This window comes from Haliotis asinina, chromosome 7 (genome assembly GCF_037392515.1).
Source record: "Haliotis asinina isolate JCU_RB_2024 chromosome 7, JCU_Hal_asi_v2, whole genome shotgun sequence".
NCBI lineage: Eukaryota > Metazoa > Mollusca > Gastropoda > Lepetellida > Haliotidae > Haliotis > Haliotis asinina.
In genome coordinates this window covers 16,439,694-16,455,091 of record NC_090286.1, presented here as the reverse complement: position 1 = coordinate 16,455,091, position 15,398 = coordinate 16,439,694, and the positions used below count along the sequence as shown (strand labels likewise).

Sequence of the window (15,398 nt, the reverse complement as noted above, 5' to 3'; positions counted from 1 at the left end):
AGGTCACTGATGCCGGCGCCAAGGGTAAAGAGAGGTTACTCATGGGTGAGTGTGTTTGTGCATCTGCTTCAAGAAGGGAACTTCAAAGGGATTTCAAGTGTCCATTGTCTTCACAAAGAGGGAGGAGATAAGCATAATGAGCCTGAGTCAGGATAAGGAAAAATAATTCATTTCGGATTTATAATATGATACCAAATAGCAATATTTTTGGCATGGAGTGCATCTGGTTTAAAATGACCAGAAAAATTGTCTTACTTTTAGCCTGGGCACCATGTCTCATTAAGGCATATGACATCAAAATAAACACAGTACAGATTGGCATGTTTATTTGTAAGACCTGAAAAATGCAAAACATAGTTAGAACGTGAATCCTATAATCATAACTGTCATTTCCCTGTGCACATTGTACTATTCATGTTGCCTGTTTCATCGCTTGCATTGTCAGTAGATTATATGACTTGGACTCTTTTATGAAGCTGAAAGGAGTAAATTCTGTGTTTTTTCATGAAACAGCTTGTCTATCATTTTGTTGTTGTAGGTCCTGCAGCATACTTCTCTGTCCTTGTTTGGTCACTGGCAATCTTTATGCCAGAGTATTGTAGGTATAAGTGCCCTTCTACTACACGTTGGGAAAGAGAAATTATTCACAAGCGAGTAACACACAGACAAATAAAAACATAGCAGATGGATGACATGGGAAGAAATGCATACTATGTCCCATCACGACAGTCTAAAACCAGCTTGCGAAATCTGTCAGCTGAGCTTGGTCTGTTAGCTATTTGTTTTGTTGGTGGAGCTGGAATGTACTCATCACGAGAGGGTGCTTTTGGTGACTGTATCCTGCTTACTGGCACAACCTTCACCTGAGTTGGACTAACAGACATTTTTCTCACTGGTTGATCCAATACTGCTATATCCCTGAGTGACACTGGAGAAGAAGTTCCACAATCTGGACTTGCAGATGAAAATATTACTGCAGTATCTGTATTTTCTTCATATCTTGCCTTCACTGGTGTATTATGTATGTTTTCCCACTTATAATCACTTGCTGAACACAGATGTTTTGCTCCCACATTAATGGGTTGAGGGAGAATAGACAATGTACTTGCAGAGTGCAATCTGGAAAAAAAATCATTACAATCAAATGAACTGATATCCATTAGGTGTATTTGGTTTATAATCATTATGATATAGCCTCCTTTGACAGTGACAAAAATGTTAGTTGTAAAACTGACTCATGATTTACACTTATGACAGTCCAAAAGAAGATGAGGAACTAACTTGATATATGAGACATGTAAAAGACGCAGAACTTAACTGAAATTGTGACCAACGAAATGTATTTATCTTCCATACTGTAATTTCTATAATCTGTTCAGTGTCTCATGTAACTAGTTATCAATGTTGACCAGTGTACACATTCAATCAACTGAGCTCTAGTCTAGTTACAGTTATCCCATGGCAAGATTCAAGTGGAATCCTGTACAATTTACCTTTTTGTTGAAGATCTCATGCAACCAAAAAAACTAAACTAACTAAAACACAGTTATCACTGATTCATGACATATGATTGTGAAGAAACAAATTAAAAGCTTACAATGACGAATCAAAAGGGCACTATTTTGTACTTGTGTTTACCTCCCTTAAAATGAAGCATCCGGACGACCGAACCCAGTCAGAGTGGGTGGGTGTGCACTCAAGTGTAATGACGTCTTTCATGGGCTGGTTCATTTGCCAATACCATGAAGGCTCATTGTGTGTATACAGAGATGATTTGTTTGATTGTAATTCTAGAAGTATGGTAAATAATAAGAAAGTAAAATTCTTTAGGGATAACAACTTCTTTTATTGTGCATCAACCAATGTTTCACCATGAATTCTTATACCGCTGTCACTCTTGCTTCACAATGGTATATGGATCCACAAGAAGTTGTTATCCACAAAGAATGCATATAGTGATTTTGCTTGAGTTTTGTAAATACATGCTCTTTGCATTTGTGTTCGATCCAGTGAACAATTACTGAGATGGTGAACTACTGTGTAACTGGAAACTGTCATTTGTCCAAGTACAAAGCAGGACAATCTGAGTCAGTTTCTGTCTGATCCAATCATCTGAGAAAAATGGATGCAGCTTGTATGCAACCCACAGACATAATAACATATTATGTGTACAAGTATCACAATAGCCTGTCTGTGTGATTACATAATGTGACAGACACAGAACTCAGGTGCACAAGTAATATATCAATATATTTCATGTATGGTGTATAGCCTGACAGGTATTAAGTTAAATTTGAATGTGGTCAGTGATTGAAGCTGTGTATCAAATACTGTCATTAGTAGACAGGCAGGCTGACACATGGGTGTCAATAAAACAGACACAAACAAACAAGATGTTGTGTACAATTATTAGTAAACTTACCTCTGCATTGTGTTAGCCATTTTCTCTTCACCTGTTGATGTGTTAGATCCTTAAGGTAAAAAAAAAAATTAAACGAAAAAAATATTCGTAAGTTGATTACCTGCTCATCTGCTGGAAATACTCAGTTATCTCCCTTCATCTGTTCTACCCATAATCCCCAGAAGTAGCTTCATGTTTTCCGAACATCAGGCTTCTGGAACTATATAGTGGGGAGGTTAGATAGAATATCTTGGGAGGGAGATAGTGCACATCCAAAAGGTAAGTTTACTAATAATTACATACAACATTTTGTTTGATCATAATTATTAGCGCAAAACTTTCCTCAGGGTTGTGTTAGCCAGAATCCCACATATGGTAGGAGATCATATATCCGGAAGTCACAACCCTAGAGGGAATGTTGAAGAATCCAAATAATCACATGATGCCTCATGATAATCCTAGAAAATGTCAAGGGATTATTTTACCTCTGATTCATAGTTCAAATAATTGTCGATTGTAACAAAAAGCGATCCAAACAGAAAAGTCAACCAGTTATATCTAAATACTTAGCATGAAATTCACATGCTGACTCAAATGCATGCTTTTCATGCTAAAGTACTGTCATGGTACAAGTGACTGAGGGGTATAGAAAGGTGAAACGAAGTATTCTCATTGCCTTTTTATCGACGCATCAATAAGTGAACAGTGCTGAAATTGAACTTTTTTGGACATGACAAGGCATGCTTTCTGAAAATACCAGATGGCCGATTATTTTATGCATGTAGATGGTTTGTCCTGTAGCAGCATTGGGTCCAGATTGAATATCAGTCACATTGTCATTAGTTGCCTTGTAAGGAAACATGTGGCCACTGGTTACCTCAAAGATTGTCCATGATCAAGAAGGCCGAGAAAGACCACTCCAGTGATGACCGTGCCCTAATTCGCCTACTGAGACTCAGGCCCATGACCAATGCCAAAGATCTCAGAGAACAATGGAGAGTGGATGTTTGTGTCTCAACCAGCACCATCCGAAGGAGGCTCAGGTGCACATCATCCAATCAGATGTCCCTTACTCACTGATAGACACAAGGCTCAATGTATGGTGTAATCAATGGCAAAACTACAATCTGAGGACATGGCGCTGGATCCATTGGTCCAATGAAAGCTGTTTTCTTCTTTGCACTGCTGATGGCTGTTGGCGAGTTTGGAGAAGGAGTAATGAGGTGTACCAAGAGCGGATGATCCATGCAGCTGAACCGTTTGGTGGTGACTGTAAGCTGAATCTTATCACCATTCAAGGGACACTCAATGTTCAGAGATACCAACAAGAAATACTGGAAGCTGCTGTTGTCCCGCATTTTGATAACCAACCCCTCGCCAGAGGGCCAGTATTTATGGAAGATAATGCTAGGCCCCAGAGTTCCATAGTTGCAGATCAACGCAGTTGACAGATTACCTTAGCCTGCAAGAAGCCCTGATCTCAACCCAACTGAGCATTTATGGGACCATCTGGGGAGTCAAGTGTAAGTAAGGGATCCACCTGTTAAAAATCTACAGTAATTAACCCAGGATCTTCATGAGGAATGGCTCAAGATTCCAATGGTGTGCATTCTGAGTTCGATTTTCAGTATGAGGAAAAGGGTTGCAGCAGTTATCCGAGTGAGGGGAGGATACACCAAACACTGACGTCACCATTGCTGATTGAACAGTGAACATTTTTTTAGAACTTTGTGTACGTTGGACCACAGATATTGTCTGTATGACCATAGTTTTGGACATGATTACTGAAAACATTTTCAGTGCCCCACATATGACCGTCAATAAATTACAGCCAAAAGTAGTTGATGGATTGACACCTTAGATGGTTCAGTTAATGATATTGCAACCATCTGCTTGGTTTTCCATATCATGAATGACCAGTGTGTTGTGTTAAACACAATCTTATAGCATGAAAATGGGTGGTGCTTAATTAATGCTCATATGTATATAAGATCCATAATCACATCCATTTATAAGACCTCCATCCAAGAGTGATTATTAGGTGAGGGTGAGATATGAATGATTCTTGTGAGGAATAAGCACAGTACTGGATGTGTGTTCCTATTCTGTCAAGTTCATAACCCGCTTGAGATGTTGACATCACTTCCGGTCAGTTGACCCCCCTTCTGTTCTTGTGAGGACATGTAATAGTTTCCTCTATATCCCTGGATACAAATGTCATTATTCCTCATGCGAATAGAATCAAAGTCAGTGCTTGGGAAAAATGGATTAGTACATTATACCTGACCGATAGCAGAAGGTAATAGAAGGATATCATGAGTGTTGTCCACAACTGATATCTCTGAACAATCTCACGTCCTCATATGAAGCATTCTTGAGGTATTTAGAGCAGGGATGATATCGCAAAGATAACAACAGAGAAAATGTTCAAAGACTTCCACTGGCAAGAAGCAACAACTTCTTCCAATGGAACTGACTTCCAAGCAGTGAGGGAAGAGGCAAGAGTATGTATCTCATGAGAAAAAAAACAAACATTAACATAGTCCTGGTCACAATGCTGGTAAGCCATCGTCTGCAAGTGACAGTGAAATATCCCTCCAAGTAGCGGATGGAAGTAAAATCCAGAGCATGTAACTCTGACACACAAGCTACTGACGTGAATGCCATAAAAAAAGCAGTCTTGTAAGAGAGGAATGTCAACGATGCCAATGATTCAAAGGGAGCCTTGGTCAGTGCGTGCAGCACCGAGCACAAGTCCCATTTAGGAAACACTGATGCCATTGAGAGAACCTTAGGCTGAAATTAGCGAATCAGTCTATGTTAAGACACTTCCTAACCCACAGCAAGTCCTTGGAGATTGCCAACCGATAACCTTTGGTTGGTCCAGACTTCCTGTGTTCCTGTGTTCGCGAAGATAGAGTAGGAATTCCAGAATCACTGGGACAGAGCTGCAATCCTGCAGATCTGTCACTGTTGTCACGACTGGCAGAAATGTTTCCATTGCAAATTGTACAAAAAGAGCTGCCGAGGGTCTGATAGATTAAGAGATGGCATCTGCAACTGAAGGGATGAAGCCCTGTTCATCTGAAGAAGACGTGATAGCTTCCACATGCACAGACTGAGTGCTGGAAGGTTCTTGTGCAGAATTGATGATCCTGGTTGAGCCAAAAGACTGGACCCACTAGACGGTTTGTCCACTAGAAGATCCAGAAGTAACAGATACCACGTTCGAGTCAGCCAATCTGCAGGCACGAGATAAAGTACACACCAATGTTGGAAGAGTTTCGCCAAGACGTCTGGAATCAGTTTTTTTGGAGAAAAGACATAAGGATACAAGCCTTCCGAACAGAAGGATCGGGGACTGACATCACTAGGAGTTGACGATTCCTGCTGGTTCCATGTGGGGAGTTTCCCATCTGTCCATGATGAGACGAAAGGCTTTGGGGTGGTGAGTCCATTCAGTTGGTAAGGATTGGCCCCTCCTGGAGAGAGAATGTACCAGGAGATTTATCTTGTCCGGATTGATCTGATCAGAAGGATCGGGGACTGACATCACTAGGAGTACAGGCGATGAGTCAATTTCATCAATATTGATGAATGAGTGCCCCCCTGCATGTTGATGTAGGCAATGTCTGTGATAATTTATGGCTAGTCTATTTGCTGATAGTTGGGGCCCCTCCAGTGTAAGCCTGCGGTCCTTTGGCAGCAATGTTAATGGAGTATAACAACTGAACTGAAGCCGGTTTGATAAATTTAGATTATAAATTTTTGTGTGCATGTTTTTTTATGTACCTAGTATAGATTCTCCTGTTGGAGGCTGGGTGTCCCATTATCTGGATAAACGTCATCAGATCACCACCGATCCACCACCACCACCATTCTGGGATGTTATAGCCTGGTTACATTTCCCACTGAATAATGATGACTATTCCACAGGTTGATGAAGAAGTTCATCTTTGGAAGAGTCAGGGATATTGTGAACTCCAGAAAATAAATGGGCACGTTCCAAAAGTGTAAGTCTGCCCATTATAGATGTGCTTGCATAACATCCACAACTGCTTAGTAGATTACGTCCAAAAAGGAGTGAGCTAAAGCCGCTTCATGGGCAGACATAGCTACCATAGTGTCTTCTTTTATACACTAATAATCAGAAAAGACAGGAGGGTGCACAGCAGCCACAAACCAGTTGATGTGAGAGAGACAATCAACTGATGAGCAGGCTCCATGATCAATATCTTTGATTTCCAGTTCAGACACTGGGATCTTGAGAGACATGGTACGCGAGACCTTGGAATCAAGGGAAGCAAATTCCTTATCCAGTTCAGGACAGTGAAAAAACTCAATCATGAATCACATATGACTGTTTGTGGACTGACTGCGGTAAGAATTGATGAATAGAGCTGAAGTCTCAGTTAATGGATAAGATTTACTTTCTCCGCATAGGACTATCCAGGAACAAAATCAATAAGCCCATCTGTGGCTTGCAGGTCAGCGGCACAAAGATACAAGGCTGAAGGATCCCATGGGGCCCCAGGGTAGATAGGTGGCGGGACGGGAAGGTCCAAAGCCATAGAACCATTCCCAATGCCAGCAGCAACCTTGACCCTGCAGTCTTGTCTGGGATGGCAGGATGTATATTCAGCTGTGTCTGTGTTTGTCCCATGACACAGACTGAGTAGCCGCGTCCCCTGGCTTGATCACCATGGGGAACAAGGACTACAGATTGATATACATGGATGGGAGGATGAAGGCCAATGGGAATAGGTCAAGGAACACTTAATTTCTTTCATCTTGGACATACTGCATTGTTCCATATCGTGCAAAGGTAGAAATGAAAGTAGAACTATATTCATCCTTGAGGGATGCCAACATACTGGAAAAAGTTGAAATATCAAGTCCATGCGAGGACAACCTACTCTCTTTAGGAAAGGATTTATCAAGCTTAGGCTTTTGACAGGCATGGAGGACATGGATAGTTTCCGTTTTTGGCCTTGATGCAAGCATCATTCATAGCGTTCCAATCCAAAATTAGAGAGATCCTGACACAAAAGGCAACAAGACTTTTGCGAACAGGACAAGTCTGCGGAACATGACATGCACAAAGAGAAAGGATCCTTTTCAGAACAGAAGTTCTGACAACCCACACACTTATGCTGGGATATAATGGAACTTGCTTGAGAGGCATATTTTAGAAGTTGGAAGTAAATAGAATAAGTGTATATGGCCGTGGGGATGGGCAATTGTGGGCACTCATACATAGGAGAACCATCCAGGCCTGTCAACACCAGAATCAAGGAACATCAGAAATCAACCATCAAATTGGACCAGAAATCAGCAGTTTCAGATCACATAGCGGCCCATCCCGATCACCAAATCAAACTGGACTGACTACACCATCCTCTCAAAGAACCAATCAGACTTTACCAAAAGGAAAACAACTGAAGCTATCAACATCAAACGATACCGACCCCTGACTAACAGAGACCAAGGTTACCCTATCCCCACGGCTTACGATGAACTCATCAAACCACTCTAGCCTACTCAGTACAAACAACCCACTCTGTGTACCTCACTGGCTTACTTAGTTATCATCACATTGTTAACTTGTATTCATACTAGGCTCTGTGCACTACTGGCTTCCATGTTATCCTTGTATCCATTGCTAACCCTTTGTCTTTATCATCACTTGTTAATTAGTTTATATATATATATCGACTGTTCTCTCCCTGTATCATTTACACTTTGAAAACAATGAAAGAACCTGTATCGAAACATCGTGTTCCAGTATTAAAGAAGTTGTCATCCATATACACTTATTCTATATAATGGAACGCTTGACAGGAAAATACAGCAAAATCACAAGGTTCACAAGTGCTATCAATACATTCGACAAAAGATATTGTCAATCAATAAATGGTAGATACTGACCTCAAAGTCCAAGCAAAGAGGCAAGCAAAAACACATGAAGTCGTTAAAAAAACATGTTGTTTGAAGGAACCAAAAGGAAAGTTGAAACATGTGTGTACATTGAGGTTACAGAGGAAAATATGAAGTTACTTCCGGTGATTATGGGTAGAACATATAGAGGGAGATAACTGAGCACTTCCTGAAGACAAACACATCACCAGGTGAAGAGAAAATGGCTAACATAACCCCGGGGGAATGTTTATGCTAATAATTATGAAGTTTTGTCCGTGACACCGACTGCTTATCACAATTAAAACATTTTTCTGTGTTTCCATAGATATGTATTTTTCTACGTTTCCAAAGACATGTATTAAATCATTTCTGTTTTCAAGCTGAGCAATTCTTAACAATGAAAATAATATTTCTAATGACACACTTTCTTGTAAACTTGGTTTGCAACTATACAACCAATTACGGTACCAGTGTATTTTTATTTTTGCAGACCCAGGATGCGATACTTTAATCACAAGAAACATCTCTAGTTCTCAAACTTTGAACACAGCGATAATCCTTGCACCCATCACTTGTTTTGTTTTTAGAAGTCGCCTTCCTAAGTTAAGCCGCATGAACCTAATCACTGCACATGCAAACTGGGCACAGTACAGTAAAGCTGTTGAAACCACTCTTCACCCCTGGGGGGAAATTGGTGAATTGTTTGAACTCTAGTTTTGCAGGGTTTTTTTTTTCGCGTTGTGAAAATAGAATTTGCATGTTTGATAATTTGTTTCTGTAAGTTCATATTGAAAGTATCAGAAACTGCAAAGTTGTGTTTTGTGTTTGTTCTGTTGTCAGGCAACACTGAAGGGACTTCCTCTAAAAATGACCATAATATAACATTTGCCTTTACATCAATTTAATAGCCAGGGCCATAGCGACCCCTCTTTGAAGCTATCACTCACATAAAGACTTTCTAAATTCTAACAGACCCATTCTACAGAAAGGCAAGTTGAACATCTTATACAAAACAAAGAGTTAGTAATATTTAAATCTAACCTTATGTCTGGTTTGGGTACAAAAGTATGCCTGTTTGGTAGAGAGGCAGGAACCATGTCATGTGTCAGAAGCTCTTTCTCCAGGGCAGCCCTTTCCACTTTCAGTTCTGAAATCAGACATTACAATGAAGTAAACACTTATCAGAATATCAGTAGGAAATTCTTACTAACTCATGGAACCACTTCACTGCTCAACACCTGGATACCGTTGCTGTCTGTCCGTTGCTGTCTGTCCGGCTTGTTGTGGCAAGACTAATAAGTGGTAATCACACCTGATCATTTCCCTGGCAGGTTTCGGGATGACAAGAAACTGTCCAGTCCTACAAACAATTCCTGATTGTTTAATTGTGTCAAAAAGAAAGTGAAAAGAAAGCAGGTGTGAATACATATATATTGTACTGACCATGTAGTATAGACAATAGCTGTACGGGAACACATCCATAAGCCGCTAGAATTACGCCTGATAAAAGCCGCTATTCATCTAATGATGCCTTTGTCAGACCCCTTTAGTTTTCTCTATTTCTGTGTGACCACTTTCCACTACAGCCCTAAATTTGCTGGCCACTAGGTTATGGCAATGTCAGCAAAACAACTTAGCGTGAATCTTCTATGATCTCTTTGGATTTCATAATAAAGAAAGCTGTATCCCTTGTTCTATGTACTTTTTTTCTTGTCTTCATCAATGACAGTGTTTTCACAAGACTTGGCCCAGATATCTTGCTTTATGTTGCAGTGTTTGCTGAGTTTGGAGAGAACCAAACGAAATTACTCTTCTGAGATCTTACTGTCTGTGAGTGCCATGGAAATATGATCACTTATCGTGCTCAACTTTGCTTCAGCCCAAATTTCATTGTGTTTCAATGCCTTATGATGTAATTTGTGAGATGCAAACTTAAATACCAACTCTATCAACCCTGACACTCCAGCTGTTATTTCGATACCTCAAGTACTACATGTCTGTCAACAACCTAACACCTACCACACCTAATCCCATGCTGATAGTCGGTGTTTTTGCTACTTCCACTATGACTGGGTACAGTCCCATCCTGTGTGAGTACAGTATACTTTAAGATACAAAATTTAATTAGGTTTTACTTCAGCTATCATAAGAGTATTTAAAGCTCATAAGGTTCATATTATTGTCTAGGAAGATACGTGAGTGAGAAGTCAACAGGTGGATCACCTCATAAGTAAACCCCACTTTTGCCTTTTGAGATGGGTGTCAACCATCCCCGTTTGTCAGGAAATTCTGTTATGATACTGTGAACGGGGTGTTCTTGACTTTGTATTCCCAATGTAATGTCAACTCAGATAAAATTTGGAGTTCCAATCTTTGTAAATTACTTGTTGTCTGTTTGAGAAGGATATCTATGAACTGTGTGTCATGTGAGCCCTGAATACATAAGAGATTTTCCTCCAGGTAGTAATCAGGATAATCGCATAATCACAACAGTGTTATTTTGATTTTATACTAAATTTGGAATGAAAGACACAGGAAAGATACCATTGTTCCTAATTTCAGAGATAGTACCATCTTCATTCAAAGAGATCTAAGGAGTGGTAAGGTTCCTGCTTATCAACCATATGGGCTCCTTAAGTCTCTAAGTGACACCCTCTCAAACCCCTCTGTGTCTCACCAAGCATGACTTTTGGACATTAACTAGTCATTGCTATATACTATCACAAGATGGTTTCCAACTGTTTTTCTGATAACTTCTCAGATGTACACTTCAACCCCATGAAGTGTATGTTGTCGGCTAGGAAGATCTTGGTGAGTGATATCGTGTCTCCCATGGTCACAGCGAACCCCTGCCAACTGGTGTGTGAATCAATACTCACCTGCATGTAAACAGAGCAAACATGATACTGGTGTTGTTTGGTCCATTAGAGTTTGATTCCCTTTACCACTTCACCTTCGCACTGCGATGGCTCACCTACGTATACTTGGATAATGAACATGGAATTCGGTGGAAGATCTTCCAGGATTTTGGTCACACCTTCGAATTTAATCACCAACTGCAGTCCCATGTTTTCCACCCCGAGTTTAATCAATAGCATGTGGGCTGCCATACTCAAGACTGGGCTGACAACCACACTTTGTCTCTGCAACAGGACATAAGCCACAAGCAAGGTTCTGTTGTTTATGACTTTATTTAGATAGTTGTCTTTGTCCTCTGTGAATACGTAGGGGGAGCCGAGCATGATGTTGAGAAACTAGTCGACTTGATAGGGTAACAACCCCCACCTGTTGTCATCGGTGCAGACGAGGATATACGTCTTGTTTTGGGCGACAGCTGTGCTCTCGACATCTTCTAGGTTGAACAGTTTGCCACTGAACGATGACCATCTATCATCACTGATGCTGTCTAGGTCAAACCAAGTTTTGAGGGTTGTTCCCGAGATATCGACTATATCACCTAGGGTATTACCAGATCCAATGGGGACAGATTTTGAAGGAAATAAGCACTCCTCTTCTACAAGATACACCATGGAGTATGACTGATAACCCCTAGGACCAATGTGCATATGAGCGTATTTGTGGGGAATTTGAGATGCTCACCAGTAAAGACTTTCGCCTTCCTGGTGTGAACCGGAGGCTTAGTAAACTGTACACTTACTACTATATATCTAGAAAGTTTAAAATTGCTTATATGGATGGGAGGTACGTGCCATATGTTTACGGGCCCCACCACTAATGAGCAAATTCACAAAGCAGCCACCGCCTGGATGAAAATGATATCAAAAACATCAAAAGGATTTACTTGCGCGAGTACTATATGGCCTTGCAGACGCAGATGCATTCCAGTATTATCGGTAAGGGAGCCACTTACAACATGCAGAAACAGTTCGTGGACATTGAGGATGCTATAACCAGACCAGTGGATCTGCCTAGTGCCATCCAAAGATACCAAGACACATTGCAATATGCCGGTCGAAGGTCGACTGTGTGTTAGGTGTTGGACTGTACATGGCTCCGAGCTATATGCTTCTGAGGATCAAGAAAGTAGTGGGCTACAACAACAAGATAGTCATCGCGATCCCCGATCAGAAATTGAGTGTCAACCCTGACATCAACATGAGTCACATCCCACCACCCACGCATGCCTGGCATTGCTTCAGCAGGCTTATCAGCAAGACAGGCCAGTGCCTCCCTTGAGTGATTTAAAATGTTTTTTTACCCAGTCTCTGATGTTGCCACCACCTGATGTGGATGTACCTCCACCCCACCCCAACCCATCTGGTCAGTGATACGACCAGAGTTGATATGATGAAGCCCAATGCCATCAGAACACTTGCAATGGTGATGCCTTGCTCTCAGAACAAAATTCAGATCCTGTCTGCCAACATGGCATCTTCATTTAGGACTCAATCAATGATTTCCCACATGCAACTGATGTGGGATCGAAGCTGTTCTCGATTCAAGGAAGCTGATTCCAACAGAGTCCGTCTCTTGTCTTGCAAGTTGCTCAATCATTTTTCGATGCAGGGTTTCAGGGAATCGTCAGGTTGAACCTGACTTTTACTTTCTTGCATTAGATAAGGTCATCGAGTTCGTACTGTTTCCCCATGTTGTTCATGAGTTCTCCACGGACAGTTCGCACGGCCTTGTCCAGCCCTTGCAGCTCTCAAACAGGGGATTCAAAACCCGGCAAGGGTTTGTTATAGTATGTTTCCAACAGTTTTTCCATGGCACATTTGACTGCATCTCTTTTACTGCTGAGCTCAGCCCTGGTAGCTTGCAGATCATGGATAACCTTAGGGGGAAGCTTAGGCCATGCGCCACCGTAATCTTGCATGTTTAGTTTATCGTAGATAAAGTTGGTACAATGACAAAGGCAAGCGGTTTTCTAGTTCACAAGATTGACCCTTGGGTGAGCCTTCAGTCGCAGCGTGCCCTTGTCATGGATGGGAAACTTGGAATAGTCTCGGTACTGTGGCTCAAAGTTTTTATCATGTTTTAAACCATTGTTGACAGTTTGATTTAAGAGTTTGTTGCTCAACGAAGTGTCTTCATCATAATCAACATCAGCGGGTGCACAGCAACAAACTCATCCACCTGGATGTCATCCATTATCAATATATATATATATATATGTATATATAACAATGTCATTTGGGAGGAAGCTAAACCCTTTCCAGGGATTGAGGGAGCCTCTATGCGCCAGTCAGTAACCATCACCAACAATCTCAGCAATACAGCCCAGAACCAAACGCTGCTGGTTCGATTCCCAAACCTAGGTGAGAATGACCTCATCGTACCCAGCACAGCCTGACTGGCGTTCAACCTCACGTTGACCTCCAGCAATGACAAACACGAGCTGATGCGGAACATTAGCCGTGCCATCATGAAGAGGAGCACCATCAAGATCAGTGGCAATGAGGTGCTGAGCATCGATGACAGCAACGCGTTTCACTGCTACACAGTGACTAGGTTGCGTGTGCGGTACGGCTTCACGCCAGACCAGCTCGACAAGTTGATTGAGTGAAATGGTGGGTGAAAAGGTCATCGCTGAAGTGTATGAGAATGGGTTCTCGACTTCGAGTTGCTCACGGGGCACGCACCATTTTACTAGGCAGCACTGGGTGACAGGCTAGAAAACAAGCTCACGTTTAATGACTACAGCAAAGTCATGTGTACGCCTAATGGCTATGAGGTCTGTTACACTGTCGAAAATATCTTTCTGGAGTTCAACATGGTCACCTTGGAGCTGACCTGGCAGGTTCGAAACAAGTACTCAGAGAATGTGGCCATCCTGTATGATAGGGTCTTGCAGCAAAGAACAATAGTATAGGTAAAGAGCAACACGGGGTGGAATATCAACTTGAATGTGCTGGCGTGATGAATGAAAGGCATCCTGATAATTCCTGTGGAGGACCACGAGCCATTTCGAAGAGTCAGCAAGAAGTTTTTCAACCCAGATATCATGAAGGTGCAAGTGACCATTGAGGCCGTGTCCAACCAGTTGTTTACCCATGGCACGAGGGCATACCAGCAGTGGGACCAGATAACAAAGCTACAGGCCATCAAACAGCACCAACATGAAGTCAACAACATAGCCAACACCAAGATCTATCCTCCATGCAGATCGGGGAATACCTGACCATCAAGTACACACTATGGTTGGACATGTGATCCACAGGCTACACGGCAGCAGTTACCGCATCGACAACAGCAGTGTGGGGATCTGTACATGATTATGGATGCGCAGCTTAACATACATAATGGGAGATTCGTGCAGGCAATTTATTGACCTACCCTGCGATCCTCACTGCAAACCATAGCATGCGGGCAGACGGGTTGTGAGAAGACCATTTTCATGCTGGATATGCTAGAGGGGTACTACAGGAATGTGTTCAATAACATCGTTATCATGTGCCCTACTCTGCATATATACAAGACGTCCCCCCCCCCGGTTTAGGTACCTCACTTGGACCCTGTCGGGTTTTTGTTTCTCTTCACCCTGTGTCAGTGCCGTCAACTCCCCCACTGATTTCTTGCCGGTGAGGCTAGTGGTTTCATGGTTGATGGATGACACCACTTCAGGTAGCTGCGCTATCCATTCCATTGATCATTTCTCTATGGACATCTCTTTTGCATACTGGCGCTCAGCCATGTCAGCAGACTGCACTTGTATATATGCTCGAATCCGCAGTCTTTCGCGGTTACTTCCTTGTAGCGGCTAGACACATCAACGACGGTCAGGGCACTCTTGTGCCTCCTGCAGTTGGGTAGGAACAGGAGGTTGGCCTGATGGATACCATTGGATGTTTCGTCTAGGCACGTAACATGGTGCAGGTAGGTAGATCTGCCACAGGGCCTGCTTTTCCAACCACGCTTTGGCCTCGTTTTGTGATACTCTCACCATTTCAGCAAGCTTGTGTATGGCGATAGCTCCCTTCCAGTACCCACACAGGTTCTAGCAAACAGCCTTGACATAATCTATATCTATGTCTTTGGTTTAATTTTTTCGTGCCTGATGACAGCTATCTGTCGCTTCTCAGTGTGTTCATCTGATGCCTGATGGTGCAGGTCCTGA

General features: G+C 42.0%; 1 protein-coding gene across 3 annotated transcripts in view; it reads right to left on the bottom strand.

The window, feature by feature from the left end:
* Positions 1-309: 309 nt before the first annotated feature.
* Positions 310-15,398, bottom strand: part of LOC137291843 (coiled-coil domain-containing protein 24-like) — a 129,319-nt gene continuing 114,230 nt past the window's right edge. For all 3 annotated transcript variants that reach the window (XM_067823387.1, XM_067823388.1, XM_067823389.1), the window contains exons 8-9: positions 9,362-9,467; positions 310-1,119 (exon numbers count right to left, since the gene is read on the bottom strand). In XM_067823387.1, the coding sequence (XP_067679488.1) occupies positions 711-1,119; positions 9,362-9,467 (515 nt within the window). In that variant the 3' untranslated portion in view covers positions 310-710. The remainder of the gene's footprint in view (positions 1,120-9,361; positions 9,468-15,398) is intronic.